This window comes from Nomascus leucogenys, chromosome 15 (assembly GCF_006542625.1).
Source record: "Nomascus leucogenys isolate Asia chromosome 15, Asia_NLE_v1, whole genome shotgun sequence".
In the NCBI taxonomy this organism is placed as follows: Eukaryota; Metazoa; Chordata; class Mammalia; order Primates; family Hylobatidae; genus Nomascus; species Nomascus leucogenys.
In genome coordinates, this window is record NC_044395.1 from 15,454,174 (window position 1) to 15,467,589 (window position 13,416).

General features: G+C 59.7%; 3 protein-coding genes across 4 annotated transcripts; 2 read left to right on the forward strand and 1 right to left on the reverse strand.

The window, feature by feature from the left end:
• Nucleotides 1-1,000: 1,000 nt before the first annotated feature.
• MFRP (membrane frizzled-related protein) lies at nucleotides 1,001-6,206 on the forward strand. Its single transcript, XM_003253274.3, has 13 exons — nucleotides 1,001-1,217; nucleotides 1,301-1,403; nucleotides 1,516-1,629; nucleotides 1,747-1,902; nucleotides 2,043-2,256; nucleotides 2,672-2,802; nucleotides 2,930-3,055; nucleotides 3,298-3,374; nucleotides 3,725-3,873; nucleotides 4,684-4,814; nucleotides 4,960-5,091; nucleotides 5,703-5,830; nucleotides 5,916-6,206. The coding sequence occupies exons 1-13, from the start codon at nucleotides 1,164-1,166 to the stop codon at nucleotides 6,138-6,140; spliced, it is 1,740 nt and encodes a 579-aa protein (XP_003253322.1). The 5' UTR covers nucleotides 1,001-1,163; the 3' UTR covers nucleotides 6,141-6,206.
• A 2-nt stretch (nucleotides 6,207-6,208) lies between these two features.
• On the forward strand, nucleotides 6,209-8,764 carry C1QTNF5 (C1q and TNF related 5). Of its 2 annotated transcripts, XM_030828780.1 has the most exons (3): nucleotides 6,209-7,014; nucleotides 7,269-7,525; nucleotides 7,861-8,764. In XM_030828780.1, exons 2-3 carry the CDS (start codon nucleotides 7,312-7,314, stop codon nucleotides 8,376-8,378), a joined length of 732 nt encoding a protein of 243 aa, XP_030684640.1. In that variant the 5' UTR covers nucleotides 6,209-7,014; nucleotides 7,269-7,311; the 3' UTR covers nucleotides 8,379-8,764. The 2 variants fall into 2 exon arrangements, with proteins under 2 accessions (XP_030684640.1, XP_030684639.1); XM_030828779.1 differs by lacking the exon at nucleotides 6,209-7,014 and having other exon boundaries at nucleotides 7,098-7,525.
• A 1,625-nt stretch (nucleotides 8,765-10,389) lies between these two features.
• On the reverse strand, nucleotides 10,390-13,189 carry RNF26 (ring finger protein 26). Its single transcript, XM_030828781.1, has one exon. It carries the CDS (start codon nucleotides 12,587-12,589, stop codon nucleotides 11,288-11,290), a length of 1,302 nt encoding a protein of 433 aa, XP_030684641.1. The 5' UTR covers nucleotides 12,590-13,189; the 3' UTR covers nucleotides 10,390-11,287.
• Nucleotides 13,190-13,416: the final 227 nt, after the last annotated feature.

The following is a 13,416-nucleotide window of genomic DNA, read 5'->3' on the forward strand; positions in this document are numbered from 1 at the left end:
TCAGCCCCAATGTTGGGTGAAAGAGGTACATCATAGAAAACGTGAGCCTAAGATCAATCCAGTCCTAGGCTCAACTCTCATCTCTGTATCTTACCAGCTGTGTGACCCTGGGAAAGTGACATAACCTCTCAGAGCCCAGCACCAGCATCTGTAAAACGGTGACGCTACCTCATAGTTATGAAAGGAGAGAAACTGCATGTAGCCCTCTTGCCCAGACATTCTACAAATAGTAGCCAGAAATATGAGGCTCTCTCCTCACTTCCCTCCCTACCAAACTCTCAGCATAAGCATGGCTAACACAAAACAGATTACCAATCTCTTTCCTTTCTCCCTGAGGACAGCAGGGCTAGGCTGGGATTTTCCAAGAGGACTTCGCCCATGGAGAAACAGGCATGAAGTAATCTTGTTTACAGGGTGTAGGTTTCCTACTGTGCAACAGCCCCGATGGCTAGACTCCACACCCCAACCCTCCCCAAGACCTGGGCACCTTCTCCCCCTTCCCTGTCCTTTCTCCTGCGGGCTTAGGGTTCCCAGGAATGAGCAGCCAGTCCCCCCGCTCACACCATGTTCTTCTCTCCTTGTCCTAGTCACACCGGTGATCTACCAGGGCGCTTCCAAAGACCCGGCCTGGCCAATACCCCTGTCACCCTGGTGGGGAGGAAAGGTGGGCAGCTGGCTTTGTCCACCCCCTCCATCCTGCTTCTTTCTCAGACCACCCAAGGCTCCCTTCTGCCTGCAACTTCTCTCCCCTCCCAGCGATCCCCCAGGTGCTCACTCAGTGCCTCGGGTGATGGGGATGGAGAGCTCCCCTCGTCACTTAGTTTCCTCTGCTGGGTGTTCTCAGCCACCGCCTGTGCCTTTAAGAACTGCCACCCTGTGCCAGGGGCTTGACCTCAGCATCCTCAGCTGAGTTGGATTAAGGGACCATTTCGTGCCTTTGTGAATTCCTCCTGGCTGCCCTCCCTTCTCCCACACAGAGACAGAGTAGCCCATAGGCCAAACCACTCTACCAAGGACAGCCCAAGAGCTGGTCTAGCCTGGCAGGCTTTTCCCTCGGGTAGTAGAGGCTGCCCCTTTGATAGGGAGTTTGTGGTCAGAGAGTGGGCCCTTGGGGGTTTTGGACTGTCACAGGGACTCCAGAAAGCCATGCAGAGCCTTGGGCCATGAAGGACTACTCAGATGTCATCCTCTGCGTGGAGGCAACAGAATTGAGCAAGGTAAGGGCCACATAGAATCGTGCTCCTAAGACCCAGCACCAGTGGTCACCGCTGCTGTCAGCCCTCAAGTCTCTTCCTTCCAGACCGAGTTCTGCAATCCTGCCTTCGAGCCTGAGTCTGGGCCACCCTGCCTTCCCCCAGTTTTCCCAGAGGATGCCAGCTACAGCGTCCCAGCTCCCTGGCACGGTAACCATCCCAGGGGGTGACCTGGGGGAGGACAGAGAGGCCCAGGAGCCAAGGACAGCATGAGGAATGCCCAACAGAAGGGGCTTTCAAAACCCCACCTGCCAACCCACAGGTCGGCGTCCTAGAGGGCTACGGCCAGACTGCCGCTTCTCCTGGCTCTGTGTCCTCCTGCTCTCCAGCCTGCTGCTCCTGCTGCTTGGGCTGCTGGTGGCCATCATCCTGGCCCGTAAGTACCCAGGGACAGCTTGAAAGGAGGGCTTTGGAATGAAACTCCATGAGCCGCTCTCCCAGCCTCCCAGGACCCCGCTCCTCTGAACGCCACCCTCCATCTTCTCGCCTCCAGAGCTGCAGGCTGCACCCCCATCTGGGGCCTCCCATAGCCCACTGCCTGCCGGAGGCCTTACCACGACCACCACCACCCCCACCATCACCACCTCTCAGGCAGCTGGGACCCCTAAAGGGCAACAGGAGTCAAGCGTGAGCCCCTCCCCACAGTCCAGTGAGTACTCGGGGCAGATCTTCCAGGAGAAGGGCCCAAGGTGATGGGGTGGGGTTGAGGGGAGGGTGAGGAAGAGGCACCTTGGAGAATAAAGGACCTCGCTCCTTTTGACCTCTGAACTCTAACCTTCATCTCTGCAGCCTGTGGAGGCCTCCTCTCTGGCCCAAGGGGCTTCTTCAGCAGCCCTAACTACCCAGACCCTTACCCCCCCAATGCCCACTGCGTGTGGCATATCCAGGTGGCCACAGACCATGCAATACAGCTCAAGATCGAAGCCCTCAGCATAGAGAGTGTGGCCTCTTGCCTTTTTGATCGCTTGGAAATCTCCCCTGAGCCTGAAGGCCCCCTCCTCAGGTAGGTCCCTCTGTCCCCATGACATCCCACCGTGTCCTGAACCACTATCTAAAGAGCGGAATCAGGGAGTGGCAGGTGGAAGGGCTAACCAAAGAAGAACCTGAGAGACTAGACATCTGGGCCCAGCTCTGCCACTACCTTCCTGTGTGCCGTGAGGAAGATCACTTCCCCTCTCTGACCTGTTTCCTAGTCTGTAACATGGATCTCCTGCCTATCTCCCCATGAGTAAATGCTACAAGGATAAACGTGCAGGTGCTAGGAAGGTCAGAGCTCCCTGGGACATCAGAGGAGCCTTTTTGACCACATGGCCACCAGTTTGGGGGTTGAGAAAATAGGACTGCAAGGCCCAGGCAAGCTCCTCTCCGGCTGGCCCTGCTCTTAGAGCCTCTGTCACCCCCAACCTGGATTCTTGCAGGGTTTGTGGAAGGGTGCCTCCCCCCACACTCAACACTAATGCCAGCCACCTCCTGGTGGTCTTCATCTCAGACAGCAGTGTGGAAGGATTTGGTTTCCATGCCTGGTACCAGGCTGTGGCCCCTGGGCATGGTGAGTATGTTCCCACCATGTCCCCAGCTGCCTGTTGAGTGTCCACTTTCTTCCCCTCCACCCACTCCCAGCCCTGTCAAAGGGGTGGAGACTCTGGGCCTCCCTGACTCCTGGTGCCCACATCCAGGGAGCTGTGCCCATGATGAGTTCCGCTGTGACCAGCTCATCTGTCTGCTACCTGACTCAGTGTGTGATGGTTTTGCCAACTGTGCTGACGGCAGTGATGAGACCAATTGCAGTGCCAAGTTCTCGGGTACGGGCCAGGCATGGGGGGGTCCTCTCTTCAGATGTCGGATCTGGGTTCAAGTTGGGCTCCCCAGCTCTGGTCCAGCCTCAAACGAGGGCCTCCGCCGGCGTTTCCTGCTCAGTCATTCTTTGGCCCAGAACATGTTTCCCATGGGCATGGCCAAAACTCTTGCTCTGCAATCACTGCCAACCCTATTGGATGGAGGCACAGATCCTCACAAACTCATGAGCCCTTCCACCTCTCTACAGGGTGTGGGGGGAATCTGACTGGGCTCCAGGGCACTTTCTCTACTCCCAACTACCTGCAGCAGTACCCTCACCAACAGGTAAGCGCAGTGCTCCATGCAGAGGGCGAGGGGCACACACGGAAGCACCTGAGCCCCCAAGTCAGTGTAATGGGAACGGCATGGTAGATACTACCTTCTACTTGGGAAGGTCAGAGATCAAGCAGACGGGGGATGGGGGAATATTATTAAGTGCCTGATGTGTACCCAGATGTTCCCACACTGGGTCAACTCACCTCTGAAACCAGGTACGTTAAAGGCCCTTAAGAGCCACCAATGATGAAAGCGCCACCCCACCCCCCAGCCAGCAGTGGGGGAAGAAGTCCCTTCTGGGTGCCCAGGATGAGACAGGAGAAGGGGCCATTAGTTGCTCCACCTGTGCCCTCCCCCAGCTCTGCACCTGGCATATCTCGGTGCCTGCCGGACACAGCATAGAACTACAGTTCCACAACTTCAGCCTGGAGGCTCAGGACGAGTGCAAGTTTGACTACGTGGAGGTGTATGAGGCCAGCAGCTCAGGCGCCTTCAGCCTCCTGGGCAGGTACAGGAGCCAGGGAAGAGCCACAGATAACTCCATCCTCACTGTCTGCCACCCCCGGCTTCCATTTGGGCCCAGCACATTTCCCCAGCTTCATTTTCTTCTGCTACTCCAGGCCGGGCGGGTCTCTTCACCATCACCCTAAAGACAGCTCTCACCTCAAAACCTTCACCCCGCACTCTGTCTGTCCCCAGGAGGTCCTTCCCCAAACCTCTCCCTGCCCCAGTTCCTCCCCACTGGCAGGGGCCACTTCCACCTCCCCTACAAACCCTCATTGATTTTTCTTTTTCTTCTTTTTTTGAGGCAGGGTCTCACTTTGTCGCCCAGGCGGGAGTGCAGTAGCGCCATCATCGCTCACTGCTGCCTCGACCTCCCAGGTTCGAGCGCTCCTTCCACCTCAGCCTCCTAAGTAGCTGGAATCACAGGCACATGCCACCAAGCCCAGATAATTTATTTTTTTAATTTTTTTGCAAAGACAAGGTCTCACTATATCACCCAGGCTGGTTTCAAACTCCCGGGCTCAAGTGATCCTCCCGTCTCAGCCTCCCAAAATGCTGGGATTACAGGTGTGAGCCACAATGCCAGGCTACTTCGCTGATTTTTCCCCATCTCGAAGTGGCTCAAGTTCAAGCAGTTTGTTTAATGCTTTGCCTGCTGAATATGTGTGTCTTCCTCACCAGACCCTAACCCTGTGTCTCCCATTACCTTTGGCATCATCCAGGGCTCCCAGCTCAGAGCCAGGCCTGTGGGAGGCTGCGGTGCCCCCTCAGTCAGCCAGGGCTGGTGCCCAGAATAGCTGTCTGCTTTGGGCAGGTTCTGTGGAGCAGAGCCACCCCCCAACCTCGTCTCCTCGCATCATGAGCTGGCTGTGCTCTTTAGGACAGATCATGGCATCAGCAGTGGAGGCTTCTCAGCCACCTACCTGGCCTTCAATGCCACGGAGAGTAGGTGCCCCTGGGCAAGTGGGTGTGGGCAGTAGAGGCACCTCCAGGGGGACAGAGAAGGGCTCTGGACCCTGGTCGGGACACTCTGGGGGTACTGGGGGTGTAGGTATGTCCCCAAGCACTGCCATGCCCCTTGTGCCTGCAGACCCCTGTGGGCCCAGTGAGCTCTCCTGCCAGGCAGGAGGGTGTAAGGGTGTGCAGTGGATGTGTGACATGTGGAGAGACTGCACCGATGGCAGCGATGACAACTGCAGCGGCCCCTTGTTCCCACCCCCAGGTGAGAAGCCTGCCCCTGGGGACCCTGAGCAGGCTGGGTGCCCACCTCACAGAACCCTGCTGCCGTACTGCATAGCATCCCATCCCATCCTCCCTGAGGGGGCGGGGCCAGCTGGCCTCACCATCCTGACTCTGGGACCACTTCGAAGAGTCCTGGAAGACACTCGGTTGGTGGTGGCAATGGTACTGAGTGTCACCCCAAGGGAAATGGGAATCTGGGAATCAGTGGTGGGGCTTCAAGAACCAGTCCCTTCTGTCACCCAGAGCCCCTTTCCACAGCCCACACCAAAGATGAAGGCATCCTCTTAAACAGAGCAGGGGGTTTCTTCCAGATGCCCAAGTGGTCCCTGCAAATGGGGGTGCCCCATGTTCCCTGAGATCAAAGACGTGCCTGCGTGATGCCCAGGGCTGGCAAGTGATGCTGGAGCAGGCTCTCAGGGATGGCAGGGATCCTCAGAGTGTGTACAGCCTCTCTCCTTGTTATCCTCTTGCTTCCTCACAACCACCCCCATTGGACCCATGTACACACAGGACCGAGCGATTCGGTGACTTGCCACAGGCCACACAGCCAGTGAGCAGTCCCCACAGTGGCCCTCCCCTCCACCCCTGCAGAGCTGGCCTGTGAGCCTGTCCAGGTGGAGATGTGCCTCGGTCTGAGCTACAACACCACGGCCTTCCCTAACATCTGGGTGGGCATGACCACCCAGGAGGAGGTGGTAGAGGTCCTCAGCGGTTACAAGGTCTTCTGGGTGGAGGGAAGGAGGGTGGGCCTGGGAGGGGAGAGAGCCTGGGAGCAGGTGCCTGAAGGCCGCTCTCCCTCCACAGAGCCTGACAAGCCTGCCCTGCTACCAGAATTTCCGGAGGCTCCTGTGTGGGCTGCTTGTGCCCCATTGCACCCCACTAGGCAGTGTTCTGCCCCCTTGCCGCTCTGTCTGCCAGGAAGCAGAGCACCAGTGCCAGTCTGGCCTGGCACTACTGGGCACCCCCTGGCCCTTCAACTGCAACAGGCTGCCAGAGGCAGCTGGCCTGGAAGCTTGTGCTCAGCCCTGACCCTGAAGCCGGCCCCTGCCCTCTTCCTGCCCATCCTCTTTTGCCGGTCAGGGCTGGCACGCAGGGGAGCAAAGGAAGGGGAACCAGCAGGGTCTCTACCCATCCTTCTCTGGGGCTCCCAGGGAGGGGGAAGAGAAGTCCTCAGCTGGGGCTCATGGGACCCTACCACCCTCCCTGCTCCTTCTGTCCCTTTACTGGTCCCAGGCTGCTGACTGGCCCCACGCTGTGCCACTGGACAATCGAGACCGCTTCCCATCCAGGCCTCTGACCCAGACTTCCCGCCTTCTGCCTCTTCCCCTTTCTGCTTTTTCAGCTTCTCCATCGCCTGCCTTCTGACCTTTTCCTTGATTCCACAAAAACGTACCGAGCATCTACTCATGTGGCAGGCCCTGTCCTAGGCCCTAGGGATCCAACTGGCTGTCTGCCTCTAGAACTCTCCACCCTCATCTCTCTGCGTATTTCTCCCTGAAATGGGGTCTGGTCCTTGGTCTCTGCCACTGCCCCGCCTCTCCTCTGGCCCTGGGAACAGGAGGTGCCCTGTGTGTCCGTCTCTCGAAGTTCTGCCTCTCTGTGCCCGGCTCAAGTCTGTCTCCCCCTCCTTTCTCCCCCCAAACTTTGGCCGGCCGCCGGGCGACACCACGAGTTATTTCCCAGCTATTTCCCGGTCCGGGAGCTCTTGGCCCCTGAACAACTGGTTTCCTCTTGGAGTCTGGGAGGAGGAAAGCGGAGCCGGCAGGGAGCGAACCAGGGCTGGGGTGACGGCAGGGCAGGGGGCGCCTGGCCGGGGAGAAGCGCGGGGTCTGGAGCACCACCAACTGGAGGGTCCGGAGTAGAGAGCGCCCTGAAGGAGGCCATCGGGGAGCCGGGAGTGGGGGGTGAGGCTGGCGGAGGAGGGGAAAGGGGCTGGGGAGGGGACTGTGGGAAAGGCTGGCGCGGGCCAGCGGTGAGAGGGAGGGCTGGCCGCTCCCACCCTCTCTCGCCTGCCTGCGCTCTCCGGGTGCTCGGCCCTGCGAGCGCTCAGCCTCAGGGCACGGCAGTGGGGTGGGGACCGACTGGGCCGCGCCGGGGTGGGGAGCGACGCAGGTCCCAGGATTCTGGGTCCCGACTCCAGTCCTGCCTGGTCCACAGACTGCGAGAGGACCCCGGCGTCCGGGCTCCCGGTGCCAGCGCTATGAGGCGGCTCCTCGTCCTTCTGCTCCTGGGCCTGGCGGCCGGCTCGCCCCCACTGGACGACAACAAGATTCCCAGCCTGTGCCCGGGGCACCCCGGCCTTCCAGGCACGCCGGGCCACCATGGCAGCCAGGGCTTGCCGGGCCGCGATGGCCGCGACGGCCGCGACGGCGCGCCCGGGGCTCCGGGAGAGAAAGGCGAGGGCGGGAGGCCGGGTAAGAAGGCACCGCCGCGGCTGTCGGTGGCGATGTCCGAGCAGGCGGGGCCGCAGCTCCAGCTCCCGGTGCCCGGGACTCCGGGCTCCCGCCAGGGGGCGCCACTCCCCGCGCTTTGCAGCCCTGAGCGGGGGAGGGGCCCAGGCGGCGGGAGCCCCCTTGGCCAGCCCCCCAGATCTGCCCTGCGGGAAGGGGTGGAGGAGGTACCCGTGCGGGAGGAGGCGCTGGCCGAAGCTCAGGCAGGGGCGGGGAGGGGTACGGTGACCTTAGAGTCGCCGCCCCGCTGCGGGCTGAGCCGCGGCTACTCTCACCCTGCCGCCCCTCTTACCCCGCAGGACTGCCGGGACCTCGAGGGGAGCCCGGGCCGCGAGGAGAGGCGGGACCCGTGGGGCCCACCGGGCCTGCCGGGGAGTGCTCGGTGCCTCCGCGATCCGCCTTCAGCGCCAAGCGCTCCGAGAGCCGGGTGCCTCCGCCGTCTGACGCACCCTTGCCCTTCGACCGCGTGCTGGTGAACGAGCAGGGACATTACGACGCCGTCACCGGCAAGTTCACCTGCCAGGTACCTGGGGTCTACTACTTCGCCGTCCATGCCACCGTCTACCGGGCCAGCCTGCAGTTTGATCTGGTGAAGAATGGCGAATCCATTGCCTCTTTCTTCCAGTTTTTTGGGGGGTGGCCCAAGCCAGCCTCGCTCTCGGGGGGCGCCATGGTGAGGCTGGAGCCTGAGGACCAAGTGTGGGTGCAGGTGGGTGTGGGTGACTACATTGGCATCTATGCCAGCATCAAGACAGACAGCACCTTCTCCGGATTTCTGGTGTACTCTGACTGGCACAGCTCCCCAGTCTTCGCTTAGTGCCCACTGCAAAGTGAGCTCATGCTCTCACTCCTAGGAGGGTGTGACGCTGCCAACCAGGTCATCCAGGAGGGCTGGCCCCCCTGGAATATTGTGAATGACTAGGGAGGTGGGGTAGGGGCCTCTCCGTCCTGCTGCTGCCAAGGAATGGGGACAGTGGCTGTCTGCGATCAGGTCTGGCAGCATGGGGCAGTGGCTGGATTTCTGCCCAAGACCAGAGGAGTGTGCTGTGCTGGCAAGTGTGAGTCCCCCAGTTGCTCTGGTCCAGCATCCCACGGTGGGGTGCTCTGTTCCTGGTCCTCTGCTTCTCTGGATCCTCCTCACCCCCTCCTGCTCCTGGGGCCGGCCCTTTTCTCAGAGATCACTCAATAAATCTAAGAACCCTCCTACAGGCTCCAGCCTTTCTTCTTTAGTGGTGGGGGTTCCCTGTTTCTGGGATCATGGTGTGGAGGGGGTGCTCAGGCAGAAGGGAGGGTTCTTGGATGAAACAGATATGGGGCAGATATACAGGAAGCCGGCCCAGGGGAATGAGAGGCTGCTCCACAGAGCCGCCACCCAGGTTGTGAATGGGAGTGTCTGACAGCGGGATGCCCTCCTGATGTGGGGCTCCAGCCACCCTTGGGAAAGGGGGCACCTTTTTCTAATTCAAAGATGCCAACTGAACCACGTAGGGGCTGCCTGCGCCACACATACCCCTGCCCTGATCCAACAAAAAAGAGCCGAGGACTTTCGTCCATGGCTGCTCTGGCTGCTTGCCTGTCCCAGATGACTGGAAAGCTATTGCTCTGTAACTCGAGTGAGTGGCGTCCCCGGGCGTCTAGAGATAAGTAGTTTCTGAGATGACCACAAGGAGGTGCCCTGGCCCCAGAATGCCGCAAGGATCCTGGGTAGCTTGAGCTCCTGACTATGGGGGGTGAGGGGGAGGAGGGGTATTGAGGTCGGCCAAAGGAATTCCAGATGCGGATGGAAGAAAAGGGGGGGTCCTTTACTCCCAACTCAGGAAGTTTATCTTCTATCATAAAATGTTTATCTCCACATTAAACAGAGACTGGAAGGAGCCAGGCCTCCCCTTGCTCAGCTGCCTGTCCCAGATTGAGGGAAGGAAAGAGCAAGTGCCAAGCCCTCTCAGTTCTGAGGTGGAGATGAGGAGCCCTCCCCTACGGTGCTGGGCATAGCCTGGGTGGGCCGAGCCACTGTGTCTGAGGCTAGCCACAAAGCCCCTCAAGGCTCCCCCTACTCCTGGGGCCCACCCCCAACCCAATGACTAACAAACCAGGACTGCCCAGCCCCATCTGCACAGCCTCAACCCAAAGAAGCGGGGGGCCTCTCCTCAGAGTTTCTTTCTGAGCTACCGGCACCCCCTTCCTGAAGGCAGTCCCAGGCACTGTGGTCCCAGACAGAACATACAATTATGGGGGAGTGCCCCTGTTCTTCTGCTGGTCATGTGAGGGCAGATACGGCCAATGGGGACTGAGCCCCAAATGCGAGCTAGAGACAGGCCTTAGGCAGCCTCCACCAGGAGGTCCCGCAGCCACACTCCAGCCCAGCCCTGCACCAGACCCCCATGCCAAGACACACAGAGACACACACCAGCTCCTCCTGGGATCCGAGGATAGACTGGACTCCAGGCAGCAGGAACCCCATGCTCCCTCCCAGGAAGACTGGCCCGAAGGAGGAGCTGGGAAGGTTGACTCAAGGGGTGAGATGGTTCACATTCCTCTCTACAAGGGCTTAATTTGGGAAAAAATAGAAAAAATACAGAAGGCTTTCCGAAAGCCATGTGTGCAAGAGGGGACAAATCAGAAGGGATGAGCTCACAGAGCCATGCCTGGCATGCACTCTCCCCATGACATAGTCTTCCCAGCCTATCTTGGCTCCTTCCCTGCCCCCCGCTCTAAAGCCCAGGTACTCCCACAGCCCACACTTCTGACTCTGGCAGGGCTGAAGGACCCTGATGCAGGGTCTGTTGCCTTGACCAACTGCTCCCTTGCAGGGATGCACACAGAGACTGTCAGAGCTGTCAAGAGAACTTTATTCATTGGAAACTGGGCCAGAGACCCCTCAGGAAGCTGCAAGCCCCTGGGCCCTGGCCCCTTCTGTATTTGGACCCTAGTGAAATGTGCACAGTCTGCCCTCTCCAATGCCAGGGAGAGACAGAGAGGAATGCCATTTTTCTGTGTGATGTGGGAGTGAAAGGGGAATGAGCAGAAATCCGGTTATCCCTCCTGAGACTCCCAGTGAGCTGGTGTGCCAGAGGGCACGTGGCCCCAAAGTCAGGTGCAGATGCATCCCCCATCCCAGGGGTAAACTCCTGAGCCTGGCTTTTGCATCAGGTTGGGAGGGAGCCTCATCAGACAATGACAGGCAGAGGTGGCTCTGAGGGCACCCGAGAGATACTAACCCCAAAGCCTACCAGGGCACAGGGGCTCTGGCTGAACACAAAGGTTCAAGATCATCCAAAGGCCCCTGAGTTGCCAAAACACCCAAATGACACTGATGTGTTGTGGCCACAAAAGCTGGGGAGGAAATGTGAAGGAGGCAGGAAAAGGACTTACAGATCTCCAACAGAAAAACCAGAAGCAGACAGGGGTAACCCCAGAGGCATCTGGGTGGGCCCTGGGCAGGCTGGAGGAGAGCCCACAGCAGTCTCAGGGCCCTTGCATAGTGACATACTCACCACCCTCAGCATCGAAGGGACCCACTGGGTAAGAAGAAGCTATGTTATCCTGCCCCCACCCAGATCATAGTCTTCCATCTCAATGTCCTGGATGTATGGCTTGGAGGCTTGGCGGAATGGCCACAGGGGTAGGAGGGAATTCAGATCAGGACCCGGAGATGAGGTGTTAATGCTGTCCTAGCGTGAATGCCTGCGTGGAGCATGGAGGGGTGGGCAGGCAGGGAAGGAGTCTTCAGAGGTAGACATTGAGGGTCTGCAGGATGCCCCTGCGGCAGAGCGGACAGTTGCGGTGGTAGACGGGGTGGCGCATCAGGATTTCAGTGCAGGCCTGGCACAGGCACAGATGTCGGCAAGGCAGGAGCAATACCGTCTTGCTCTGGTCCTGGCAGATGACACACTTCTTCCGCTCCTCCTGCTCCTTCAGCAACTTCCATGGGTCTTGCCCACCTGGAGGCTCCTCCTCGTTGAGCCTCTCTCGGCCCCTGGCAGGTGTCGCTCTGATGGTCCTGGCCTCCTCCTCTTCTGCCTCTGATCTGCGCCCCGCTTCAAGAAGAATGTCCTGTCTCCGGGTCCTAACTGAGAACACCCTCATAGGGTCACCCTGGGGGGCTCCAGGTGCCCCTCCCCGGTTTGGCCAACTTGCCAGCTGCAGGCTGCGGCTCCAGACTCGGCGCCAGGCCTCCGAGCCCAGTGCTAGGCGAGAGAGCCGCATGACATCCTCTCGAAGACGGTGGTAGGATGGCCGGGCATGGAGCTGGCTGAGTGCCTGGGTAGCCAGCCTCAGGGTGAAGTCCGGATGCAACACAGTCACCGTCACTGCCAGCACGAAAGCTAGCAACACCAGGCCAGTGAGATTGACAAGCACAAAGCTGGCCAGGAGGCGGGCAGCTGAGGCCAGCAGCTCCAGGGCTAGTTGGCAGGGTGTCCAAAGGAGGATGGCCATGGCCACAGCACTGCTGGAAATGTGGGCTAGGAAGGCAGCCACTACGTCCGTCATCCTCCACAGAGGCCCGGTCACGGCATCCCACAGGGCCAGCACCAGGGAAAAGAGGTTCTGAGTGCCGATGAGGCAGATGTTGACCAGGCTGTTGATCACATAAGCCACCAGGCTCATGGCAATGGCACAGATGTCACAGGCCTGGCGCAGCAAAGCATGGCCATTGGAGACCACATTGAGGATGCCCCGGTGCAGTATCTCCCTGCTCCGCAGTGCTCCATGAGAGGCCAAGTGCCCCAGGAGCTTTAGGCTCTCTAGGCCAGAGCAGCAGCTATAGAGCAGGGTACACAAGGCCTGCAAGCCCCCACACGTGAATCGGATCACGGCTTCGATCAAGGCCAGCAATGAAAGCAAGACTCCGCGGCCCAGGTGCAGAAGACTAGTCAGTACCGTGTGCGGCAGGTTGTAGACGAAGGCCAGGAGCCAGGCCAGGGAAGCCAGGAGGGAGGACACCAGCAGGAAGTTGAGGTCCAACACCAAGGTCAGCACGTCCAGCACCAGGCCCACCCCATTCACTACCAGGTACACTGCCTCCATGATAGGGCTGTGGAGGTTAGTCCAAAACAAAGTCTGGCTCCTCCGTTGGGGGGTTGTCAAGGTTGTCAATATTTTAGGGGGTCTGGGATTAATTTGGAAGGAAAATGAGCAGTCTCCAACCCAGGGGGTACCCAGAATCTGAGGAAGAAGTGGGTAAGAGGGAAGTGGAGTCTTGGTAGAGGGAAAGGGGGCCAGGTGCCAGTCCAAGAGTCCAGGTTTTGAAGATGGGCTGTTTGGGAGGGAAGAGGCCAAACATCTCTAAAGCGAAGGCGAGTCCAGGCCGTAGGAGCGACCTCAGCTTTGGATGCCTGGTGTGGCAAACCACGGCCGGGAGGAGACGGGGAACGGATGGAATGGGATCGGATAGGATCGGGTCGCGTCGGGTCGGGCCGGGGCCGGGTGGGGTCGACGCAAGCTGGGCGCGGGCTCGCAGTCCAGCTACGCAGGTGCCCCTGTCCCCGCCCGGCCCCCGTCCTCCCGCTAGCGGCGCTTTGCACCCAAAAAGGGAGTGGGAGAGGCAGCCAGCTTCAGCAAACCCCAAGCGCAGCCCCTACTCCCCTGGGCGCCGCCATCTTGTGTGCAAAGGGGTGGAGCCAGAGGCGTGACGTGAAGGGAGGGACGACAAACTTCAGCCAATCGGTGAGGGCCATCCACAACAACGTCGATCACTCATTGGTCCGTTTGAATGGCGCCCGAACGTATTTACTTTCCAAAGGGAAGGAGCGGCGACAGATTAAATCCCCTTCCCCTTGAGGCGGGGATTGGTTCGTTGACGGGCAGCGACGGAATACGCTCTCCTAGCCCCGCCCTCTATAAGAGCAGGGCCT